The following is a 26,418-nucleotide window of genomic DNA, read 5'->3' on the forward strand; positions in this document are numbered from 1 at the left end:
TAAACAACAGCAAAAAACTCTTACTGATCCCAGACTTTTGAACGGTAGTGTGAATTCCCATTTTGGCAAAATCCAAGTTCTGCGCAAGCTTCTGAGATGAAAATCTTACATAAAGTGGCATTATAAGCCGGATTTCCAAGTGGGATGAAACGCAGCATTAGTCATGTGTGTTCACTAAAACGCACCTTATTTGTGACCGAAAACCATGTTCATCATGGTGAAGTCCTGATGATTCGCTGGCTTTGTTCCCTATCAGAGCAAAAATAAATACAGTACATTTAATATTTCACTCAATAAATAAAACAAATCAGTCCTCTAACCTCAGCTGCTCCTCGCCCTTAAAGCTGTGTGACTGTATCACGAATCAACAGAAACAGTTTCTTAGGACACGTTTTTGTAGCGTTCAAACTGGAACCCTATAAAGGCTATAAAACACCAACACAAAAACAAAGGCTGGGCTTGAAGTCGTCGGTTATTGTTGTTGTTCCTGGCTTTGGCTCTGCACCGTGTCCATGTAGGGGATGGCCAGCTCCGGTCGGCGATAAAGCTCGCTGAGGCCTTCAAACTTGGAGCCCCAGCGCCGCAGGGAGTCGTAGCTGAAGGCCTCCTCCGAAATGGCCGATCCCAGAGAGCTGAGGCTGCCCGCGCTGGAGCCAATTCCCTCGATGCAGTACACGTGGTAGGTGTCCATGGGGAACGCCAGGCTGTCGTTGTCAGCCTCCCAGATGATTCGCGACACGTAGCTCTTGAAGTCCATGGAGCAGTGACCGCCGCAGCTGGCGTTGTGGTGGTAGGGAAGGGTGGCTCCGTTGGTGATGTTTCCGCAGGGATGGACCTCCTCCTGAGAGCCCTGGGACGACTTGATGAGGGGGGCGGTGGTGCAGGAAGAGGACTGGGACAAGCTGGAACACAGCGGCCTCTTCAGCTCGGTGATGTCATAGGCGTTCTGGTGGACACATAGGCCACAGTTTAAATTCTGGGAAAGTGTTATAGAATCTATAGATTTTAAAATTGAATTAAAAACTCTCTGGGTGAAAAAAATGCAAAGGGCGTAGGTTTGCTTTTGACATTGGTGGGGACATAAAAGAAAAACCATATGCTGATATTTAATTGTTTGATCAAAATTATTACTAGGGACAGTTTGGTAGTCGCTGGATATTGGATACCCCCCATTAATTCTACACCCATTCATGTGACAACAATATTGCATAGACTGCATGCTAGTGTTCCATTCTGAGCATAGCTGTGCTCTTGTGTAAATCATGTTGTGCAGATTGAAATTCTAAAGCGCTGAAAGCTGCCACCTAGAGGATGATGGCATGGCAGTGTAGCTGCTGATGGAGGTCATTGCCCTGACCTGAGTCTTACTGAAAGTAAATCAATATCGCCCCCGGCTGCCCTGTGTTAATGGAATACCTGGTCCTGCTCTCCTCCTCCCTCCTCGTTGTAGTTGAGGATGTTCTCCCGGATGTCCTCCCAGCTCTCGTGCTCCGCTGGGATGTGGTAAACACCTCGCTTGCGGAACTTATTCCGGCTGCCCTTCTGATTCCATACGGTCACTGCCACGAGCACGGCTGCAGAGGACAGAGAGAGAGATTAATACAAGAATGATGAAACCAGTTATAAAAAGTGTATTGTGGATGATTAATAAGGTTCCATAATGTTCCACAGTTCCATAATGTGACATGCAGTGGTCCTAAAGAAGTTGAAAATGCTTCTATTTTACTTATTTTATTTTATTTTTTACTGTTCAAAAAGTTTGGGGTCACTAAGTTTAAAATAATAATAATAATAATACTTTTATTCAACAAAGATACACTAAATTTAATTAAACAGTAAAGGCAATTATGTTACAAAACACTTATATTTGAAATAAATGCTGTTATTTTGATTTCTTGAGGAATTGTTAAGCAGCACAATTGTTTCCAAAATTGACAAGAAATGTCTCTTGGTCAGAAAATCTGCATATCAGTATGATTTCTGAAGGATCATGTGACACTGAAGACTGGAGTAATGATGCTGAAAATTCAGCATGGCATCACAGGGATAAATTACATTTTAAAATATATGAAAATATAACATTAAATTGTAATAATATTTAACAATATTACAGTTTTTTTACTGTATTTTGGATCAAATAAATGCAGATAGTGTAATTCAATACAAAATATTTCAAATTCACAATTTATATATTAACAAATTACTATATTTACAAATAATATATATTATTTATGAAATTATATTATTTACAGGTTTAAAGAAGATTTTGGATCCCAGGTTTATGATTCAGAGATGTCGAAAAATATTAAATTTTTATGAAAGTTTACAAAGATTTTTTTTTGTTTTTGGAATAACATGAACAATATGTAAATCATCCACCAAAAAATTTAAAGTAAACAGGGTCAACTTTGATTTTATTTTGACTTTCAAGTGCAAAAGTCTGATTGCAGGCTTCAGCTTTCACCTGCACATGCAATCCTGCCAGTTCATGGATGGTAAGACTCCTCTTTTCAATTAAAGACAGATCAATCCAAAAATAACCCATAATTTTCTGCCAAATTTTTCTGAAGGCCATAAGCCCAACCAATCCCATCATCTGGCAGCACGTTTCTCATTTTTTCTTCAGTTGATGAGTGATTTCTTCCTGCCTGCATGCAGTAATGCTTTAAAAAGGATTTGTGTGTCTGCTTGTGATGTGGCTGACGGAGTGTCAGAGCTGGCAGAGAGGCCTGGAGGGCACTGCCAGCCTGTCACGTTGTTGTTGTACCTGTCTGAGGCACACACACACGCACACACACACACTGGTCTGTCTCATCATTCTTACCTCTGTGTGTTGGCTCTCTATTGACAGTTTTCTCAATAGACTAACAAAAATTGAGAGGGTCTCATCATGGTTCCACGCTGATAACAGAGACATTACAATGCATTTCATGAAAAGTGTTCCATGATATTGTGATAGTTACCGAAAAAGACGAGCAGACACATGCTGATGGCTAGGATGGAGCTTGGGCTGAGTGTGGCAAGACGGAGAGATTTGACCTGGCCGATCTCACACCACTGGCCCCTGAAGCCCTCTGGACAGCGGCACTGGTAGTTCTTGGTGGAGTGAGCCAGGCAGGTGCCACCGTTACGACACGTAGTGGGGCCGCAGGGGGACGGGGCGCAATGCAAAAGACCTGTGACCTCATCCAGCACCGCAACCTGATTGGCTGGACACCTGGAGTTAGAGAGCAGACATTGAGAAAGAAGCATCTGACAGTATGACAGTGGGAAACCGTGTGGGAAAGAGCCTGCACCTGCACTCGTGTTTCTTCCACAGGTCGACGCAGTACAGCGGACTCAGGCAGGGTTTGGCACTGCAGGCATCAGAGTGACAGCCGGGCACGACTCCTCGGCGCTCCAGCACAGTACTGAACTCTGTGCCCTGACCATCCAGCGGCAGAGAGTGACCATTCAATCTTACATCCCGCATACAGCCTGTGTGGTAAAAAACACGGTGAAAACGCTATAGAACTTAATATTTTTTTGTATTTGTTACTGTGACTTTTATTTGCAATATATAACGTGCTCTTGGACTTTATAATGACTGTAATTTTGATCATCTGGTTTATTTAGCAATAATGACCACCTTACTGTGCATAATCTCACTATTACAGTAATTTACTAAATGAAATAAATAAATGGACATTTAAAATATTATAAATGCTTATTAAAAATATATTAAAGCATTATATTACATTTTTTATTACTGTTAAAAAATTTGAGTCAATAAGAATTTTTCATGTTTTTAAAAGGTATTTTATGCTCAGCAAGGTTGTATTTATTTCAGCAAAATTACAGTAAAACAGTAATATTTTGAACTATTATTCAAAATAACTGTTTTCTATTTTAATATATTTTAAAATATAATGTATTCCTGTGATGACAAAGCTGAATTGTCAGCAGTCATTACTCTTTTATAACTTTATCATCAATGTTGAAAACAGTTGAATTGCTTAATATTTTTGTGGAAACTGAGATTATTTCAAGATTTTTGGAAGAAAAAGTTCAGAAGAACAGCATTTATTTGAAATGGAAATCTTTCGTAACATTATAATTGTATTTAAAATCAATTTATTGTGTCCTTTATTGTTAGTAAATTATACAGTCTAGATGTAATTATACAAACATATTTGACCTTAAAATGCCGAGACTAACCAATTAGAATCAAGCATTCCAGAGAGTTGTGTAACTAAGTTAAATATTATGCTTTAATCTTCAAAAGCGTGAATAATAAAAACTCACTCTTAACAGGAGTTCAACAAAGCAGAACAGACAAACTCACTTATTTGAATTACAGCTGTGAGGAAGAAAGAGAAGAGAAATCCCACCTTGAAAGTCTCCCTGTGTGTTTGGAGTGGCGCTGTTTCCCAGAAACACACTGGAGGGGTGAACTACTATTTCCTTCTTCTGACCAAGGACCCCCGTGACCTCTCGTGAGCCCCCGCCCTGCTCCAGTCGCAGAGTGAAGATGTTGTCATTGCGGTGAAGGCTGACAAAGACCCACTGGCCGAGGTTCACACGATGACCTGTTAGCTTCAGAGAGTGAGCGCCGTCCCCAAGATTAGCACGGACAGTGAGGTACCCATCTACTATCTGAGAGACAAGAAGGTGACACAGCATTACAGCTTTAAAACATTTTCAGATGCATTTGGACACTTGAATTTGAATGCTATTGAATTAGATGTTATTGCATTCATGTGTATCACGCACGTCCAGGAAAATGAACTCGTTGGCGTCACGGGAGGCCATGCTGAGCAGGCTGCCCATGGAGGAGCGGGTTCTCAGCAGGAAGTGAGCTTGGGTTTTGCGAGGACTTCCTCCACCTCTTAGTTGGTACCTCAGCACACTGTCTTTCTCAAACGACCACTCAGGAAGGGCTTTGTCACACTTGTGTCCACTATATCCAGGATGGCAATCACAACTGAAGGAGCCCCATTCCCCCAGACATTTCCCATGGACCCCACAGGAGGGTCCTCCAGCGGTCAGACACACACCATCTGTTAGGGCACATCCCGGGGCGCTGTTCTCACTCTCTGCTGCGCTGCCGAGGTCGTACACCTGACAGAAAACAGACAAACAAACACACACAGAAAGGCCTGAGTCAGCACAATCCTGAACATCATTGATCCGTATCGACTCGCTGTCAGAAAGTGGCTCAGGTAAACCTCTTTTCCATCCAAACAAAAGATCGTAGATTGGAACCCGAAACACATTCAGTGTGAAAGATGTTTAACACTGACCAGATTCATTCACAAAATGTGAGTATACAGGTATTTAAGAACAGTCTTATTTGACTTGTTTTGTTAAGTTATATTTTGCTTCCGCCAAGAGTCTATAGAATAGACAGAACAGACTTAAAAAGTTCAGTGCAAAGTAGCACCTAGATGAATAAACGTATTTACACAGGTTTTACCTGACTGTCCACCACCAGGTTCCTCATGCATCCCACAAATCCTTTGTAATGGGGATGTGATCTACGGAGTGAGTGTCTCTCTTTAACCCCACCCAGCTGGAGAGGCTGGTAGACATCCAAAAACCTGAAGAGAAATGAACATATGTAGCATTTAGTTTACATCACAGCCAGGAACTGTGATTTACTACTTGCTATTTCTAGTCAAAGGCAGGAGGCATTCTAAAGAGCATTTTATTGGACAAATATTTGTATATGCCTGAGTGAAAAATAATTTAACAGTATTTTGATCTAGAAAAGACACTAGAATATAGATTGGCTAAACGTATGAAAAGCCACAAAAGCTTTTTTTATTTCATGGGGTCTTTAATCAACTTAGAATTTAAAAAAATTGGGGATCCTGGACCAGCATGCACATGGTCTAAGTGGATATTTTCAGCAGGGTATTCTATTAATACAAAAATCATATTTTACCTTTCACTGCCTGGTGTCTCTCCAGAGGCCTTGCACACTGACTGATCAGTCTCAAACATCTCAGCTCCCAAGCCTTCCACCTCATTCACCATAGCACCAGAGCAGTGGTCCAGAGTCATCTGCACAGTCTACAAACACACACACACACACAATGATTTAACTTCAAGGCAAAGTATTACACCATCTGAGCACATGAGAGGTCACGTTTCATAATGGAATATTTTAGACCCAAATCCCAGAGGGCGATAAAGCTCACAATCTGCTTTACCCAGTGTGAACCTCAAAGCTATGTGATGATCTGGACTCTCTGACCGCTTCATGTTTCAATGAAATTGAGGTGAGGTTGAGAACATTATAAAATCAAACAAAAATTCCTCTGAGAATGGCAAATGCCCAGTGTCTCATCCTGGTCACATGCCTTTCATTTCAATCTATGCTTGTACCTTGCCATCGCTGATGATGTCCAGGTGATGCCAGCGGCGGTCCGTGACAGTGGCTCTCGTGGGCAGCTGCAGTGTTAGGGCCCCCGAACCGTGATTCACACTTAGCACAGGAACTCCATTTTTCAGCTCTAATGAGAGAAGCAAAATCATGGAATTTCATTAGAAGACACATAAAATATTAATATGAGTGCCAAGAGGTACACTGTACCATTATTTTTAAATTTTTGTCTATTTATATTTACATATGCGTATTTTTTATTCTCATCTTATTTTTATTGTCTCTGTGTACTGGAAGTTTATGTCACTAAAATAAATTCCTTGTATGCGCAAGCATACTTGGCAATAAAGTTCTTTCTGATTCAAAAATTTGGGGTTGGTAAAATGTTGTATTGTTTTTAAAAGAAGTCTTTTATGCTCACCAAGGCTGCATTTATTTGAAAAAGACACATTAGAAAGAGTAAGCTGTGAAATATTATTACAATTAATCTGTTTTAATATGTAATTTATTCCTGTAATGGCAAAGCTGAATTCTCAATAGCCATTACTCTAGGCTTCATGAGTGTCACATGATCCATAAGAAACGAGTGTCACATGATCCATAAGAAATAATTCTAATTTGCAGATTTGGTGCTCAATTTTTTATTTATTATTAACAATGCTGAAAACATTTGTGCTGCATAATATTTTTGTGGAAAATATTTTTGTGTGAATTAACATGAAAAAAAGGCAGTTCTGGGTTTGAAGACTTTTGTAACTTGTCTTGTTTGTGCTACGAACATGAATAACACCTCAAAAGCAGACCGATTTTTGTCCAGAGGATGATAAAATGGCAAAACAATCACATAGATTTAGTGCCACTAGAACACTTCACCTTTAACAAGTTCTCAAACTCATCATAGGAAAGCATATGACACCGGTACCGCAAACACATGTGACATGAAAGTCTAATGCTGTTTTATGCCCCCTAAGATTGGTTTTGACCCCAGCAGTAAAAATTGCTTATTCGTAATCAATTTGTGGTCAGTTTGAAATTGCTGTCACTGCAGTGGAGGGTTTTGGCCCCAGTTCAATAAAAACATGTACCAGACTGATGATGTAAGCTTATGCAAGGCCACGGGAGGGTCGTTTCCTGAAATCATACGACCAGTTGCACAATACAGTATTGGACAGGTGGCACAGAATCTGAATATGTGACCTTCACCGGTGACTTGGGGTTTTGATCAATGCTGACCCAAAGCCCATTCACACCACTGCTGACCACACACATTTACAAACATCTATAATTAATGGCTCACTTTAGATTGTGTTTGTTGCCATTAATCAATTTTAGTAACACAATTAATTGGTAGAGGAAATTAATGTCATGCAGTGTAAGAAGAGAATCTTAAATTATGATGGCACTACGACAGATGTTTTTTCCATTATTGAGATTAAAGGCTTTGTTCAGGTTTTTTCCCCACAGCTTAACAGTAAATGTTTACATATGTGGTTTCAGTCCAAACAGATTTCAACTAGTTTTTTCCCCCATCATTCAGAATGTGGTGCATATGGTATTGTTAACTAATATTAAATGAACTTGAAATGAGAAATGTTCCCATAGGAACTAGTTGAAATAATTTTAAGTGCTAAAATTAAATACGGAAATTTACTAAAACTAAAAGTAAGAAAGAATAAATATGACTTGAAATAAAAATAAATCTATTTATAAATATAAATAAATGATAAAAATGACAAAAGCACAGAACAAAATTACTAAAACTATGCACTATGCAAATAAACAGTGAAATGCGACAATTATGCATACAATACATACCCAGTGCAATGAAGTCCTCTTTTTCTCCGGGCTGAGGTGCTCCCATTGGGCCATTGTAGAACAGCAGGCCATTGCCTGCTTCTGTGATGAACTCCAGAGAGATGTGGCTCTGGAAGCAAGGCCTTATGGGAGAGAACCAAGCATAACCATTCCCAAGGAAACTGTGCTTGGTTTGCTGGCATTCTGGTCCATCAAACATAGGGGGACATTTACACCTGCAACAGAGCGGTAGATCAGCCATTGCTTCCCCAAAAGTGAAAATGCATTATATGAATAAACAACGTTTATTCTATCATATAGAAAAACAAGCAATTATTAACAAGACTTGAGTGCTAGAACGCTAGTCTGTTTTACCTGTAACCTAGTTCACTATCCACACAGGTGCCTCCGTTCAGGCAAGGGTTGTGTGAGTATGAAGAGCAGTGCAGGTGATCGCCCTCTCGAGCGAGGCAGCCACACTGACCGCTCGCTTTGGCTGAGACAGACACCAAAGAGACATTCCCGTTGTTCAGTGTTTTAGGGGTGTCACTGAATGTCACCTTGCTAGAGCAGCCACCTGTTTGACCACAGGCTGCATAGGCGCACTCGTCCACCCCGACCTGTAGAATGGTCACACCCAGAGCAGACTCCAGCTGAAAGAGAACAAAAAATCATATTTAATTACTTATTGAATTAATGTTACTTCCACAACTTTCCTTTTTACTATATATGTTGACTGATACATAAAAAAACAAATTCTACACATAAGCAAAACTCCACAACATATTGAAACAGATGGCTTCCCAACATTACTACAACTAGATAGCAAATTAAATGAAATAAAATGAAAAGATAAAATACAAAATACATTCAAATAAATGTTATTTTTTAATTAAAAAATGTTCATCAACTTTACTTTGCTAATTATTGTTATTCCCACCATTTAACCTGTTATAATTCCTTTATTTTACCAGTCTATATTCACTAGTTATAAATAAAAGAAGACCGTGATCATTCTTCTGAATAAAATGAAATACAATAAAATAAAATAAAATTGTATGGAAAAGAGCAGTTTGGAAACATAGTAAAGGAAATGTCATACAGGTTTGGAACGACAAAAGCATAAGTTTGGATGACTATATTTTCATTTTTGGTAAACTTTTTTTTTTAGCATATTTTTTTTTCCTTCCAAATAGCCTACATTATTATCCAAAACAATTTACAAGAGGAACAATGCAACACAAGTGATTCACCATAATAATTTCTGTACATGTGTTATTAGTATGAGTGTGTTTGTTTGTTCTGGACTCAAGGGCAGTTCATCACATCCCTCAGCAGCGGCTCTAAAAATGTCAGAGCAGCTTCCTGTGTAGTGCATCAACATCATCTCGGTGAGAGCATTAGCACCACGCTGGGCTGTGAAGAGCGCCCACTCTACACCTGATTTATAGACTGATGGATGCTGCACAGGGAGCAATGTGTTCTTTCTATCCATTCCTCCCTCACTCCCTTTCAACAATCCTGCTCGCCTCCCCGGCCCAAAGCGACAGCCAACCATCTCATACCTTACATGGAAATGAAATATTTATTGACCCGTTGCAAAGTGTGTCTCTTAGTGCAGGTGTGAGATGCATGTAAATGTGAACGGCTTCATAGACTCCATGTCTGTGCCTATGTGAGAAACACAGGTGATGTGGATTGGTGTGAAAGTGTGAGTTTTTGTGCACTTGTTTTTGTTACCTTAGCTTTGTGCATTGCCACATAGCCGTGGAGTTTCTCAGGCTTGTAGTATGGTGAGCCATGGGCGGCAAACCACACGCTGAGGTGATGCTGAGCTGGCTGGCTGCCACTAGCCAGGCTGAAGATGTCAACATTCTCCATATCAGTCTGGAAGAGGTCGGACAAGAGGCGGCGGAGACGCATGTATCGGCTCTCCTCATTCATTGATGCTCGGAAAAACTCATTTGCAGTCAGGTCTGTGCATCACAAACACACATACAAATAACTTAATATCAATGTAAAACCCAAGCATATTTATTCACATGGTCACATCTGTTTCTTAACATTTTTTAACAACTTAAAATGTTCCTTGTTCCAAAATGTACTTGTTTTTACTTCATATGATTTACACCATCTCTCTGACCCTATTTTGTTGGACTTTTTTCATGCTGTCTCTTCTATGCTAAGACTTCTATGCAAATGTGAAATGAGTAAGAGCACTTACTCTCAGGCTGCAGATTGCATTATGCTCATTCATCAATATCAGCCTGCACTACATGTGACAGATTTACAAAATCTGCATTAAAAATGTGATGCACAAACTTTTAAGGTCAAACTAAATGATTGGCAATAAATATCAGCAATTTTTTTCCAATGGGATGCAGGGATGCAAATGCTATGAATTTGGGTTTCTAATATCAGATTTCAATGATTTAAGAATTGTTTTCTTTCAATTAGCACAGATTTTGTTTGCTATTTTTTTGGAACTGACTGCATGTATGCTTCACTGATCTGAGCTAATACACCTCGCTTTTTGAGTGAAAAAAAAATATTTGTGGACAGTGTTTGTAATGTTTACTCAAAAACAGAGATGCATAAGCTCAGATCAATTAGGTCAATGACCAATCAGTTACAAAAATAAATACAAAACTTAATGACTAACTGAAATAAAACAAGTTGATAAAATTACTGATTACACCATTTGGTAATAATATAGCATCATTTTTTTTTAAGATTTACTTTTTTTTGGTGTTTTGCCTTTATTTAGATAGGACAGTGTAATGACAAGAAGCAAAGTGGGAGAGAGAGGCGGGGCGTGATCGGGAAATGTCCACGAGCTGGGATTCGAACTCAGGACGCCCATAGCGCAAGGGTATATGTCGCTACATAAGCCATTTATTTTCGACTGAGAACAAAACTTATTATTTAAAAAGTACAAAAATTATCCACATTTTTAGGGGGGAAATTGTTATACCCAGTCAATACATTTTATTCCAATACAATAACATTAACTAGCATTTTTGGGAAAAAGAAAATCCCCATAACACTACTGTGTTATGCTTAAGTTTAAGAATTAATAGATTAATAAATCAAAACAATAATGAGCTTTTCTATATTAAGATTTTAGTTTTTTTTTTAAAGAAAATGTCACTCACTGGCCAGTCTGATGGACCCAGCATTCCTCAGCGCCTCCTCCTCCAGCTCCATCACTGTGACCTCGGCCGATGAGGTGATGTCAGGCCAGCTCTTATCTGCCACCCTCACCTGCAGGCTGTAGAATCCAGCTGGTGTTCCCTCTCGGATGCTCAGCTGACCGGTGTTTTGGTTCAGGCTGAACTGCCTGTGTGGGTTCATGTTCAATGGGGCAAAAGGATGAGAATTGATGCATGGCTCAAGATTCAACTAGTGTATCCCTGTTTACCACCTTTAAATGTTTATAACAATAAGGATTAAAAAAGGACATTCATAATTTACTCGTGTAGCATAATATTTGCTAATAGTATTTGGAATACAGTGTACAAGGCATTTGGATGGAAGCCTTTTATAATACTTTCATGTTGCTGTTTGTTTTTGTTGGGGTTCAACAGCATCTGTACTCTTTCACTTTTTATTCTTAGACAAAGAGCAATGTCAACATTCTGTCTACCATCTCTGTGTTTGACGGAGGAAAGAAAATCATATGGGTTTGGACCAGCACGAGGGAGACAAAATTGTGTTAGAATTTCCATTTTTGGGTGAACTATCCCTTTAAACTCAGATAAACAGTAACTGGAGATTCATTCCAAGGTTCATTCCTGGATCATCACACATGAGAGAGCAGCATTGATGCTGTAAGATGACTCAAACTGTATTATTAATGGCAGTGTGTATATCAGTGAAAGCACTTATGTCAACTCCTGTCTCCGTCTCCAGATGTGATGACCATGACAGGGACACTTCTGCTGTTCTGGATAAGAGATTCCAGGAACAGCTGGGCTGCACCAATCTCTCTTTCACTCTCTCTCTTTTGTATGGAAACACTCCTTCTCTGTCCAGGTCACAGTTGTATTATCTCTCTGCATTTTTAAGTGTCGTCTTGTGCACATTTTTCTTGCTTTTAAGTATAAACCATTACTAAATTGTATTAGATTTATGCTTAAAAATATAAAATTACACTGCACTACACAACATTTGGGGTTATTATGATTTTTTAAAAAGGAATTAATTAGTAAGGATGCATTCAATTAATCAGCTGTCACAGTTAAGACTTTTTTGTTATACATAACTGTTTCAAATAAATGCTGTTCTTTTGAACTTTTCCACAAAAATACTAAGCACAAATGCCTCCCTGACCGTATCCACTATCCTGAATTTGCATTTTCTCACATAAACTAATGCACACAGTAATGCAAGAGTGGATTCTTGACAGCTTGGAGGAAGGGTTTGTGGTCAGTTTTTGGAATGTTTTGCACAAGCTGAAAAAATAATTGGAAAATAAGACTCGCAATGTCATTGGCTGTAGCTCATGTCTCTCTTGGAACCAGATTTCAAAATTTATTGTAGCATCTGTGACTACAGACTAGTGTGAGTGACGAGCTTCTGTTTTGTAGCATGAGCTAAAAGGACAAGGACACAAAATGAAAATGACACATCTATTAAAGCAACACTGGTTTATGGCTCTTAATATGGTGTTTGCTATGAAGCTATTTTTGGCCCTGTAACTTCAAACATTGTGCAGCAAGGTCGCTAAACTCACAGTAGTCACACCGCTCAAATTAAATTCAATCATGTTCATATAACAGGAATAGAGTTCCACCTCGATGGTAACCTTCAACTCCGGTGCCAAATTAGGTACTTAACTGTCAAGTAAGCAAATGAAAAACTGCTTGGATCGAAGCTATGCTCTTGGTGCCAAGAGATGCGTCACACTAGCTAGCATCAAACTGTTAATGTATTAATTATCCAAATTAATGAGAGCAGATCCTCCACAACACCATCGGGCACAGCTTTGGATGGAACTTGAAATAGACTGTGATTGAACTCAAGACTAAACTGATTGAGTTGGCATTGCTTGCTGGAGTGTTAGCATAATCGCTTTGCTTAAAGGTGCCATCGCTGGCATGAGCCACAGAGTCTGGTTTGGACAAAGACCATCACTTAGATGCAGCTCATTAGAGAGAACCTCTAGCCAACGTAATCTTTCTTATCAGTGACTAGGAGAGAACCCATGTATCACTTCAGAGTGAATTTTGAAATTAAAAAGGCGAGTGACAGGCAAGATGTCAGTAAGCTAATATTCCGTGCTTCGCACGCTCTCATCCTTTATCTTTCTCTCACTTTTGTTCTTTTTTTCTTCTTTTGTAAGTGTCACTTGACACAGTAGAGTTTGAATCAAACTTCAATAGAAGATCAAAGCACCTGGGGGGTTTGCCTTCGAACTTGTAAACCTTCTCGCTCCAGTCATCAAGGTCAGGGGATTGAACCTGTCCAAGCACCGTCGTGGGGAGTGTACCTGGGGAAAATACATAATGAGGTTAGAGAAAAGATACCTCCATCCAGGCTGTGCGATACCTGGGGCGATCTGCATGTGTGGGTGGGTGGAGGAGACATATCTTTAAAAAGATAAGCAAAAAGCAGAGCATTTCATTGGCACATATGGACCCACTTAAACAGCACAGTGGGGGGGATGCAATGCTATTAGCATGCAGCATTGCCATTTCTCCAAAAGGCAAAACGAAATGCTGTAATCCTGTTAGTCATGAAATCAACATCCTTTAAAATGGCTCCTGTTTATGTGCCTCTTAAACCTGGGATTTAAGTAAATTGTTAGCATCATGCCATGTTTGAGCTACATGACGAATTCTTATTAGAAGGCTAATGCATTTCCATCAGAGAAAAGAGAAAAATGCTAAAAATATATCAAGCAATACTATATGTCTTTCCTAAAATGTGATATATTAAGAAGGCTTAAAAAACAGTGTTTTGGGAATCATGGCAGTACCAAAGTTTTTCTTACACAATTACCATGAAATATATTTAAGTACCTTAAAGTAATGCCATAGTACTTTGTAAGTGAAGCATGGCACTATGGCATTCTGGACATGTAGCAATGGCAATACCATCGGTTTTTACACATTTACCATGGCAGTACCATGGTATATTTTGAAGTACTTTTGAGTACCAAGCAAATATCATGCTAAATTAAAATGCTAACACTTACAAAAAGTGCAACCATGGTATTTTGCACAATGGTAGTATGATGGTATTCTTGGAAGTACCATAAAAAAACGAAAAAAAATTAATTCTAGTATCATGGTATATATCAAAGTACCACAAGGGATGTAAATAACATCCTGCTCAATATTAGTACAATAGTAGCAAGATTATGACATTTATTTGGAGCATACCCTGTAAGTTGTAGACTATGAACTCGCTGTGTCCAGGTGCATGGGGATGGTCATTTTTATCTCCAATTATGACGGTGAGTGTACTGGTGGAGCTCATTGGTGGAGAGCCGCTGTCAATCATCAGGATGGGGAGAAGATACTGCTTCTGCTGTTCCCGGTCAAAGCTGCGGAGAGCGGTTATCATGGCACTCCCATTCCGCAGATCAGTTAAATTGAAATTAGTAACGTCAGAGGTTAGCATCAGCAGGCGGATGGAAAAAGGTCCTCCGTTGGATGACGTGTCTCTGTCAATAACATGCAACAGAATGGATGTGTCGTTCATGTGAACGACCTGTGGCGCAATAGTGTTCTCCCACAGAATGGGCCGATATGGAGCCTCAAACTCTGGCCCATTGTCATTGACATCTTGTACGGTCACTAGCACGATGGCGGAGCCGGTCAGAGCAGGGCTGCCCATGTCTGTGGCCAGGATCATAAGCCTATGTTGAGACACTTTCTCCCTGTCCAGAGAGTCAGCCACTACCACCCAACCGCTCTTATCCACCAGGAACTGCTGAAAGGGGTCGGATTCTGGGGCGATGCTGTATGTGAACCTCCCATTTTGACCAGAGTCCAGATCCATGGCTGTCACCTGTGCCACGATGGTGCCTATTGGAACGTCTTCGAACATGGATCCCGCCTCGTAGAACTGTGGGAAGAAGACTGGAGCGTGATCATTGGAGTCTTCCACCTGAATGATGCAGTAGGCCAGGCTAAAGAAGTCAGCATCCTCCACTTTGACTGTTAAGTTGAATGTGCGCTCATGTGGCTTTTCAAAGTCAATCTTCTTCTTTAGCCTCACAATGCCACGACGGTTCACCTTGTCGGTCTCGATGAAGAATTTGCGGTCTGCATCTCCACCAATGATGCTAAACGTCATGACCGAATTTTCACCTTCATCACCATCGGTGGCAGCCACTACCACTACCTCACTGTTGATGTCCAAGTTTTCTGGCATAGAGGCCATGTAGACCCTCTGGGTGAACACTGGAGGATGGTCATTGACGTCAGAAACTACGATGGTGGCTGTTCCTGTGCCTGAAAGTCCTCCTCCATCACAAGCTTCTACTACAACGAGGTATCGATCCACCACTTCCCTGTCCAAAGAGCGAAGAACAGTATAGATTGTGCCAGTGGCTGGGTTGATGGAGAAGAGGTTAAGATTGATCTCATTGCGCACATTCTGCACAATTCTGTAGGTAAGGATAGCGTTCTTCCCAGCTTTTGGATCATCTAGATCGGTGGCACGCATCTCCATTATGGAAGTGTCCGCTGGGGAGTTCTCAGGCACGTGACCCAAAAAGCAGTTGTCCGTTGCACACAGGAAAACAGGTGCATTGTCATTGATATCCTGCACTTCGACTAGAACATCAGCAAACCCGGTAAGACCTGCTCCATTCTCATCAGTGGCAAGTACCAGGAATTGCCAGGCTGAGCGAACCTCACGATCTAAACGACGTTGGGCAAAGATCCTACCGTTCATCTCATCTATGGTGAATTCGCTACCAGCTCCCTGCCCATGTAGAGAATACCGCACTGCACGCTGGTCCGCCTCCTGATCTGGATCCGTGGCTGAGACCTGTGTGAAGAACAGATGGGAAAAAACAGGCATGCATATTAGAATTCAACACACTTGTCACAGAACATATGAGGCAATTAAAAGTTAATAGTCAAAGCAAAGGAATGCCGATAGTTCTCTCCGCCTCTTTTCTGGTATGTTTATGCGAAGCCTTTGAAGTCTATTTTTTACACTGACAGCACAATAGACGGCAATATTGAGACAAACTAGCAGAGAATGACAACAGTGGCATGGTGTGTCAAAATATTCATTTCAAATTGGCTTTCTTTTTCTTTCTAAGCTTTAAACTACATGAGAACATTAATAAAAATGAAATTGGAACTAATTTATAGTGTATGTACAAGACACTCACAAAGTCATTTCATATCTCTGTAAAAAGGTTGATATTCCTCTCTGCAACATTATTGCCTTTTTCATTCAACTACATGTGTCTGTTTGAGTATTTTAACCCCTCACCTCTAGTACAAGGACAGGAAGCTCTGAAAGTTCCTCCATGACGCTAGCGTGGTACTCAGTCTGAGTGAATAGGGGTGCCTCATCATTCTGGTTGATGACGTTAATGACAACCGTTGTCTGGTTTTCCCATTTTCCATCCGACGCGACCAGCCGTAACTCGTAGCGCTGCACCTGCTCATAATCTAGCCGCTGGGCAATGAAGATCGTGCCAACCTCTGGCTCCACATCGAACGTGCCCATGGTGTTCCCGGAGGTAATCTGGTACCGCAGTTTGGCATTGGCACCTGTTTGGGGGGTTTGGGAAGCGTTAGCATTCTAGGAAGTGTTAAGCTTGGCTGAGCTGGATAAAAAGAGAATGTCAGTATTAATCTGTGCTCATTTGATGAGGATTACATAAAGGACAAGTAAGCTCCAATGCACACAGGCATGATATGATTGTGCTTAAATACAGAAATCAACATACATATACACATACAAATTTTTTTGTACGTATTACACTTTTTTGTTTACAATTTTCCTTAGTCAATGAGTTATTAAACAAATTCAGTTTGATCCTTTGCACTTGACATTTTCATTATAAAAATTATACTCCTAATGTTTAATATCCTATCTCTGCTGACATTTGAAATCCCATATATCTGAATATACTGTATGTACTGATATATTAAATTTCCTCAGCTTGACCCCAAATGGCTTTATCCACCCATGGTACACTGCTGGGCGGAAAGGCTCTAGTTTCGCGCCAGCTCTGTTTACTAGTCCGGATCAGATTCTATGAGACAAACACCATCTGGGCGTAATATGTGAGGATTTCATTAGAACGTGTCGTGCTCATCCTGGCTACGGCCATCACGGTTGTGAAGTGTGATGTGCTGTGACACTTGCTGAGGGGAGCGCCAGTGATTTTGCCAAAAGCAAGCTTCCTTAATGACTAGCCGGGCCATACGGCAGCCCTCCCCACAGCGCCACCACAGGCCAACCAGGTTAAACCTAACTATGTGATCTATAGAATGGTCATTGGTGATGAAAGACAGCTGAAAGTCCAGGAGACCTTGTGCTCATTCAGTTGTTGAAGAAAGTTCAGCGTGTTTTACATATTCCATCTTTGAAATCAGTCTGGAGTTTAATGAACAGCTCAGAGAGGGCACTGCTAATCAGCTTTAGGAAATACTTAACAGGACCATAAAATTCCTTCTCTCCTGCAAATCAGTTCCTAATTATTCCTATTCCCCATTTTCATCCCCAGCGTAATAAGTAATATTGCATTTTAATGGCGATCTCGTTCATTGTGCCTTTCAAAGCAGGAAGGGGACAGAGGGACATCAAGCTTCGATTTGCATTCCCCTTCATGACAGTTGTGAGATATTAGCTGTCGCTCAACTCCGGACCGTCCATCCAGCCGTGGCAGGTCACGTCACCCTTCTCACCTCCACGGCAGCGCAGGCGTCTCATCATTAATGAGCTATCAGACACCTGCATGTCTCCATCCCACTGCCCATGTCTCCTTCGCTTCAATCTGCTTGTTGACACGGCTCCACGCCACACATGATTTGTCATGCATATGTAACAGGTGAAGCCGCATCGCCGTGAGAGACATCGCGCTCCCGCCTGTTTGTTTATGTTGACAGATGAGCCGAAGTCACCATGCCCTGATGGAAATCAGAGCAAGATCAGGTGGAGGAATCGTGTCACCGAGATGTGTGGAGGTGACAGCCTGGAATATTCTACAGGCAGAGGATGAGAAATGAGGGGGTGGGCAGACAGGCAGGCTGCCACGCTACATTGGCCGGATAGGTGATTTGTCCAAGCCTGTCGCGCTCAGATTAACAGGAGCGACTCTATGGCTGTCGGAGGAAAGAGCGACGGACCAAATGTTCCAACAGGACAAAATAAACTGTAGAAGTCGCTCCAGAATATGCAAATTTAACTGACCACTGAGAGTTCGCTTGACTAATTCATAGCCGCTCATGCATTCACATGGTTTCAGTTGCTAAGGCAAAGTTTTCAGGCAGTGTTGAGATTGTCTGAAGGATACGGAGCTCTCTAAAGACATAAATAAAACATTTACTAAACAGCCAAGTTTCATTTCAGAGGTCAAACAATGCATAGCATTAAGGTAAAGTACGCTGTCAGCAATGCTTGTACACATGCTAATTTTGGCATCTTACATTACAGGGACAAAAAAATACAGGCTGTCTTGTGTAAAATGGTGTAATGGTGATAGTTACATCATTGCAAAGTCTGTGCACTATTGAAATAAACATGAACTCCCTGCAGTTTCAGCTTGCCCTTGAGGGATTCAGCATACTTTGGTAACAATACCAAAAGTATGCTGCTGTGCAGTGTTGATTGGACAACAAAAATGGCATGTTGTCCCTATTTCTGCCTCTTGGTGCTATCTTAAAGAGAATAGGGTTCGTCATAAAATTTAAATTCTGTCAGCATTTACTCGACCATTAAAAAAAGTTATATCATCTAAAAGTTAACTATTAATTATTTATTTCACTAGTGAAATAATATACATATTAAAATGACAAAAGCATACAACAAAATTACTACAAATGTAAATAAAAAAACAAACAAACTACTATCTATATATATTTAAAAAAAAGTTAAAATATTTAAACTACAGAAGCCTGAAACATAGCGCAACCTGCCTCAAACATAGTGCATCGATATCAAATAAGATAAGTACTACAGAGCATAACAAAACATTTAGATTTTGGACATTCTTTTGGACAGTCATGGCATAAAGAACCTTTTATGGCATTAATGTGGTGCCATGCGGAAAAGAGTACTCAGAATAAAACAATAGTCACTGACAGAATTCACATTTTTGGGTGAGCTATTTCTTTAAAAAACTTTTGTTTTTTTAGTTTGACTGACAGGCAATAGACGAATGAATCTGTGCAGCTTGTTTAATACACTTGTTATTTTCTTTCTCATTTAATCTCTGGTTATGCCACCTGGTAAAGCCTCTCGAGAGTTTTGTAAAAAATCTACCATTACACACTACTTTTATCATTTCAGTATATTTTTCAAAAGTGTAGAGCTGCCTATTCCGTTCCATTTAAAATCTCAGTGGTTATTTGCCTGGTCCCTTAGATGTCACGCATCTCATGTAAATTTCTACGCAAAATCTTTCACACAAGGGTTTACTTCCATCATTAAAAAAGGCCTGCTACTTATTTAATTCTTTTTCTTGAAGACAACAAAGAAAAACAAATCAAAGAGGCAAACATCAAATGGGGTGCTGAAATTGTTACACCCACATTCACCACAGAGATTTGCTAACAAGCTCAGCACAAAAAGGAGCGAATTTTCCACCTAGATTTATTTTGCTAAATTTATTTTTGCAACCCCTCCTCCTCCATCTCTGTCAAATATATCAGTGGGCTGTCAGATAGAAATCATCGCACAAACAAACAAAACTAAAACAACAAAAACCACAAATGAAAGACAAGTGACAGGACCACCTGAATAAGATATTTGATACACCTACACGCAAAGGAAAAAAATTACCTTCATCTTCATCGTTAGCTGTAACGGTAATGACCACAAAGCCCACTTCTTTGTCTTCCTCCACACTGACCTCATATACAGGCTGAGAGAAGGCTGGAGCATTGTCATTAACATCCGTGACAAAAACCCTCACGTAGGCTGTGTCTAAAGGGCAGAAGAGGTGTGCATTACTTCCAGATCACATAACTCCACATAGTCTCTCAAGAGAAAAGCCGTTCTTTATGGATAATTCATTTATAATTCAAACCAAGATGGGACAACAGAACAAAAACAAAGTCATTGGCATTCATTGTATGATGAAATGTAATTATCATCGAAGCTCAAGTGAAATGTAAATATGTGTGCATGTGTATATATTTGCACAACCGTTCAAAAGTTTGGAGTTGGCAAGATTTTTAAAAATGTTTTTGAAAGAAGTTCCTTATGCTCACCAGGCTGCATTTGATCAAAACTACAATACAAACAATTATTGTGTTCTATTTTACTACATTTAAAATGTAATTTATTCCTGTTATGGCAAAGTGTAAGTTTAAGCAATTATTATTCCAGTGTCACACGATCATCACAAAAATTATTTATCAATAGTTATCAATATTGAAAACTATGCAGTTTTTTCAGGAATGTCTGATGAATATCAAGTTCAAAAGAACAGCAGTGATTTGAAACAAACATTTTTGTATCAGTCTCATTTGATCAATGCATCCTTGCTGAATAAAAGTCTTAATGATCTCATATAGCTTTTTTTGAAAACATATTTCCAAGAACACAGACTTCGTAGAAAGTGTTAATGGGAAATCATTATTTGTGAGAACTTGTAGCAATGACTTATTCTATAAATTGTATTAAAAATCCTAATGACTGTTTAATATTAAAACTGCGGCCTTATTATATTATACACAGCCTATATTACACAGAAATCCCTGGGATGGCATTAGTTCTTCATTAGGCGTGACTCATTGAAGTCTTAATGAATGGAGTTCATCCTGGAGGCTGGTGTGCCCTGCTGTAATTGGTTGAGGGGGAAAAAGAGTAACTGAGGGGTTAAGAAGACATGCTTGATGGATCACACCTGTGTTGGGTTGGCCCTGCTGACTGGGTCGGGCTGACTCTGAGCTGTCCTGAGACTGGACCTCGATTAAGTAGGAGCCTTTTTGCTCACGGTCGAAGGTGGCCCGGGTGTGGATGATGCCTGTGTAGGAATTAATGCTGAAGAACTGTGAGTCGCCACTTTGATCCTTCAGAATTATATAGTTAATCTAGAAAGGAAAGAGTGCCAAACAAGATTAAAGAACTGTGCATCAAGTATTCTAAGAATCATTGCAGGGTAGTTTGAGAGTTTTAAGGCCAATTCACACTGCACCGACACATGCAGACCCACGGTGACAGTCACCAGATAACAGTATGTCACTTCTCAGACATTTCAAGAACAGACAAATGCAGAATCAATAAAAAAAATGAAAACAAATGCTGACCAACACCAACAGATGCCAACAGGGGTAACACACTGATCTGACAAAACCCGACGATGTGTGTTGCCATTTCTTTGCATCTGTCAGTGCAGTGTGAGTTGGCCTTTAGAGAGAACCAGCAGGGAACATTATCAGAAGAGTCTCACCATTCCATGTAGACCAGAGTCCAGGTCAGTTGCTGAGACCTGAGCAACTGATGTGCCAATCTCTGCACCCTCTGGGACCGTCGCCTCATACGTGGATGACATGAAAAAGGGAACATTGTCATTCACATCTGGAAAAAAGAGTGAGAACAATCTGTTACAAATGAAACCTTCCAATGGATTAATTTGGACATGTTAGATAAGTGGAAAACTTTATTTTATATTACACTTATAAAAATAATGGTTCTTTAATGCATCAGTGGTTCTCTGAAGAACCTTCAACATCCATGGAAGCTTTCAAATGCAGAAAAGGTTCTTTATAGTCGAAAAATATTCTTTAGATCTTTAAAATGTTCTTCAAAATGGTTCTTTTAGGAACTATTGAAATGTTCTTTTGGGAACCCAAAATGGTTCTTCTACGGCATCTCTGCAAAAACCCCCTTTGGAACCTTTATTTATAAGAGTGTAAATACAGTGACCCCAAAAAGTATTTGAAGTTTAATTGCATTAGATGCAAAATTAGGCACCTGCAATCAAAAGATTCTAGGCATTCTGCACTTTTCTGAATATTTCACTGTTTCTGACTGCCATAACGTACCAGTATATCAACTACTATTATAGCATTTAAAAACATTTAAAACATTTAACTTGAAAAATTTGCTTTTGCAGTATTTCTATAAAATATACTCCACTTGGTTTGATATTTTATATCTAATTCAATGGCTTAGAAGTCTCTTTTAGGGTCATTTGTTGGTCTTTTCATTATTTTTATTTTATGGCTTCCTTGTGATCACATTTGGTTTGTGGTTAACTGTGCATAAGTTAGGCAAGAATATATGCAGGTTTTAATGTGTGGATTCACTTAATGCAGGTTTATTGTCTGGATTCTCTGCTCTTCGCAGATTACAGCCCCTCTAAACTAGTTTTTCCGTGGGCTTTTTTTCTCCTTTTCCCTCTATTTCAATCTCCATTTTCCTCTTAATTAATGCTGATGTGGTCTCAAGTGTTGTGTGTCGGTGCCAAAGCTCTTCACTGTTCCTATTACACATACACACCGTCGCTCTACCCCCCCACCCACCGTCTGTCATGCACTCATCAGCGCTCTGGATTTCCACATATACTCAATGACAGCAGAGAACACTTTTGTGTACAAATGCACAACACAGGCTAAATGAGCTATGAAGAAAGGGGGAAAAAAAACATTAGCGTCAGCGGCTCAAACACAATCAGTGGATCAGATCAGACACTGTTGTGCTTCTGAGAAACCGCGCTGGCATGAAATGCTGATTGCTAAACTACCGCAAATGTGTTTACCTCTCTGAGGGCACACAGGCAGCGTGGAACCGGTTGTCGAGGCATATTTGTAGAGCACTAGTGAGAGGTGTCATCATGGACTATTATCATTGTGTCAGATTTATGCATTTTCTTTCTTTCTTTCTTTCTTTTTTTCTTTCTTTCTTTCTTTCTTTCTTTCTTTCTTTCTTTCTTTCTTTCTTTCTTTCTTTCTTTATTTCTTTTTGTCTTACACTAAGTATAAAGTAGTTGCCATGATTTCTAGACATGGTACCATTTATTGATAATGTTACAAAAGATTTATATTCTAGAAAATGCTGTTCTTTTGAACTTTCTATTCATCAAAGAATACTAAAAGTGCATCTATTGTTAAAATGTACAACAAATAAATGTCATATATATAAAATTAACCCAAATGGGTGACACTCAATTTACGTTTACATATAACTCTGATTATAGATAGGTATCGCTCACCTGTGATGTTGACATAGACAGTGGTGAAGGAAGCTAGTGGTACAGCCGCCACGTTCTGTACACGCACTCGGAGTGTAAAGAAACGTGTCGTCTCATAGTCTAGATTCTCTGCCACCAAGATAGAGGCAGAACCGTCCCTCCGATTAGGCTTGATGTAGAAGCGCACAGGCATGTTGGTCTCAGGAACCTGACCTTCCTCCAGGTTGTAAGTCACCCTGGGGTCACCAAGAGGGGACGTCGCCTTGATGGTCTGTTGGGAGGGGAGAAATGAGCTTTAAGTTGGTGGCATAAAATTAAATATGGCCTACATGGTGAAATATTATGTCATGAATAGAAGATGTGTCAGAAGTGATGTGAAGGTTCCTGTTACGTCTAAAACCTTTTGATGTGCATATGAGTTTGTGTGTGTAATTGGGTAAAAACTGCTTGGATGTGCTATAATATTTTATAAGATTTTTTCATTATGAAACATATACTTAAGAGTAAGAAGCAAACACCTTCTCCCAAAGCTCAAACAGGATAATTAGCATTATTTGTGAGAAGGCATTTGAAATCAGCAGATCCGTCGATCAAGCGCCTGCTGACTGCAGCATGTGAATACATTAGACAAGGTTCATCTATAATCCATCCAATTGCTTATCGAACTGATATTGACAGTTATGGAGTGACTTTCTGCAGTAGTAGTTTTCAGACTTCTGTCTCACAGAGCTGCATTATACTAACAAAACAAAGATACTTAAGGAGTAAGAAATAGATTTTCTAACCACAATTAGTACATTACTGATAATTTAATCAGAGCAGTATTTCTCTGGCTCAAAATAAATGAATGTGATAATATATTCCAGATCCCAATATACTATATTAACTGCAAAACAACAGTGATTAAACCAGCTATGAACATAAGTGTTTATGTTTTACTATTAAAAAAAGATATAAAACTTGACTACTACTTAGCTGTCAACCTGAATAAATGGACATTTTTTTATTGTTCTCATACCTTGGCTAGAAGTGCAATGCCAAAACCTAAAAGCCAAAGTCATTGTTTATTCGGTGCTCAGCCAAAAACATGTGCATAGTACTTGGATACAAGACATGCAACCGATTTTGGCTTGGAAAATCTAGTATTACAGCTGGAACTTGTCTCTGATGAGTATTCAAATGTCTTTTAGCTGACTAAAACACATTTAACCCAAAACACCGTCAACCAAATGACACTATAAAGCAAACAAAACATTCCAGAAACAATACAGCCAACGGCAAAGCAAAGCCAACAGTCAAAAGTCAAAGAGAAAGTCCTAAACCATGTATGGTCATCCAGAGTAATGAATGCCTGGCGTACAGCACAGGTTATAAAACTTAGACGACGGGGTGAAAAGGTAGAGCAAAATAAAGGTGTGTGGAGAGAGAGAGAGATGGAGAAATGACGAGTTGTAGAGAGAGATCATGGGTCCAGTCAGCCATTAAATCAACCCTGGCCATGGTTTTGAGAGCATCCGCCCTCTGCAACACAGAAAACAAGCATCTTAAAAGCTCTGTGGCTTTTGCTTCCTGTTTTTAAGGGTCAGCTTTGCCATCCAGTATGTGTTCCCCAACAGAAATGACCTATTCAGTGAACTTATTTGCCACAGTCACTTTGACAGAGCTCCTCTAACTTTCTTGACCTATGCTATTTTGACCGTCTCAATACTGATGCGGATCTCAGATCTAACAATTTTGAAGTAAATTTCATGAAGATTTTTTTGGATAGAAAATTTCCCTACCCAAGGTATCATTAAAGTAATTAGTATAGGCTATAAATTTAAATGTAATATGTAAATTTAAATGTGAGGGTTTCAATGTGCATGACATAATGTCACAAAATAAAAAAAAATTAATACAAAGAAGTATTATAAAGACTTTATTTTTTGATGCAAAGATTTTTTTTCTTATGCTTTCGAAATTAGTAGATAAAATAGTGTAAAATGGCATTCATAGAAAGAACTTGTGAGGCCTGAAACAGTCACTTACACACTCTCATGACACCTCAAAAGGGCATATTTTGAGATCAAATATCTCTCAGAAGTTACCTAGGCTTGTGCTCCTGTCCATTGGGACATCTTGCCTTCACTTCAAAACCTTAATTTCAACTAATTCATCATGTAGTTGACATTTTTATCCAAAGTGACTTACAGTGAAGTTTCTACAGGGACAATGCATCTGGAGTAACCCAAGGTTAAGTGTTTTGATCAAGAGTACAATGGTGATATTTCACAGATCAACCGTTGTGGGGTTTGAACCTAGAGCCTTTCATTTACCAGCCCACCACACCATTCTTTTGGTTAACCACCCGTGGGGTTAAACTATTCATACTACCGAAAGTTCCCCTATTCAACTAAACTGAAATTTGGTCAACTTTCAAATCCCAACCTGTCTAATCTTCCCTCCAAGAGTTTATTAACGGATGTCTCTCAGGCTTGATGAGAACGGCGTTCTCATTATCCATACACACGAACAAGGCCCTTTAAATTACATCCTCAAGGTTGCAATTACTGCTTTTGAAAATGTGTTAATTAGCATTCCTTGAGATAATACCACAATGAGCTGACTGATATTTAAATTTTTAATTAGTTAGACAGAGAGACAGATAGATAGATGAAGAAGAGAGGCGAGGGGGGAGGAAGTGAGAGCGAGAAATGAATAGGAGCACTCGACGCACAACAAGGCTACTCAGTGTTGCTAATGAATGCATTATACTGTTTAACAAGCCTAATTTGTATTTAGAGTTCTGAGGATGAATTAGCATGAAGGCTCCCAATGCACAGAACAGATTTGAACAGCCAGTTGCTACGGTTATTTCGCATTAGGGAGTTCATACTGTATTTACAGGGTTGAAGCAAAAGAGAGATCGACTGTAATT

The 26,418-nt window shown here is 39.6% G+C and overlaps 1 protein-coding gene across 1 annotated transcript in view; it reads right to left on the reverse strand.

Annotated features, from left to right (window-relative positions):
- Nucleotides 1-34: 34 nt before the first annotated feature.
- LOC306887595 (neural-cadherin-like) overlaps nt 35-26,418 on the reverse strand; it is a gene marked incomplete at its 5' end in the record, with an annotated part of 110,914 nt that continues 84,530 nt past the window's right edge. Inside the window, 20 exons of the mRNA XM_079445453.1 lie at nt 35-946; nt 1,417-1,574; nt 2,964-3,217; nt 3,297-3,477; nt 4,371-4,635; nt 4,753-5,100; nt 5,456-5,579; nt 5,927-6,054; nt 6,370-6,497; nt 8,183-8,397; nt 8,537-8,814; nt 9,902-10,137; nt 11,317-11,501; nt 13,559-13,652; nt 14,548-16,165; nt 16,622-16,905; nt 20,144-20,287; nt 21,213-21,399; nt 21,759-21,886; nt 23,523-23,772. Coding sequence (XP_079301579.1) covers nt 473-946; nt 1,417-1,574; nt 2,964-3,217; nt 3,297-3,477; nt 4,371-4,635; nt 4,753-5,100; nt 5,456-5,579; nt 5,927-6,054; nt 6,370-6,497; nt 8,183-8,397; nt 8,537-8,814; nt 9,902-10,137; nt 11,317-11,501; nt 13,559-13,652; nt 14,548-16,165; nt 16,622-16,905; nt 20,144-20,287; nt 21,213-21,399; nt 21,759-21,886; nt 23,523-23,772 — 5,679 coding nt within the window. The 3' untranslated portion in view covers nt 35-472. The remainder of the gene's footprint in view (nt 947-1,416; nt 1,575-2,963; nt 3,218-3,296; nt 3,478-4,370; nt 4,636-4,752; nt 5,101-5,455; nt 5,580-5,926; nt 6,055-6,369; nt 6,498-8,182; nt 8,398-8,536; nt 8,815-9,901; nt 10,138-11,316; nt 11,502-13,558; nt 13,653-14,547; nt 16,166-16,621; nt 16,906-20,143; nt 20,288-21,212; nt 21,400-21,758; nt 21,887-23,522; nt 23,773-26,418) is intronic.

This window comes from Barbus barbus (genome assembly GCF_936440315.1).
Source record: "Barbus barbus genome assembly, chromosome: 21".
In the NCBI taxonomy this organism is placed as follows: domain Eukaryota; kingdom Metazoa; phylum Chordata; class Actinopteri; order Cypriniformes; family Cyprinidae; genus Barbus; species Barbus barbus.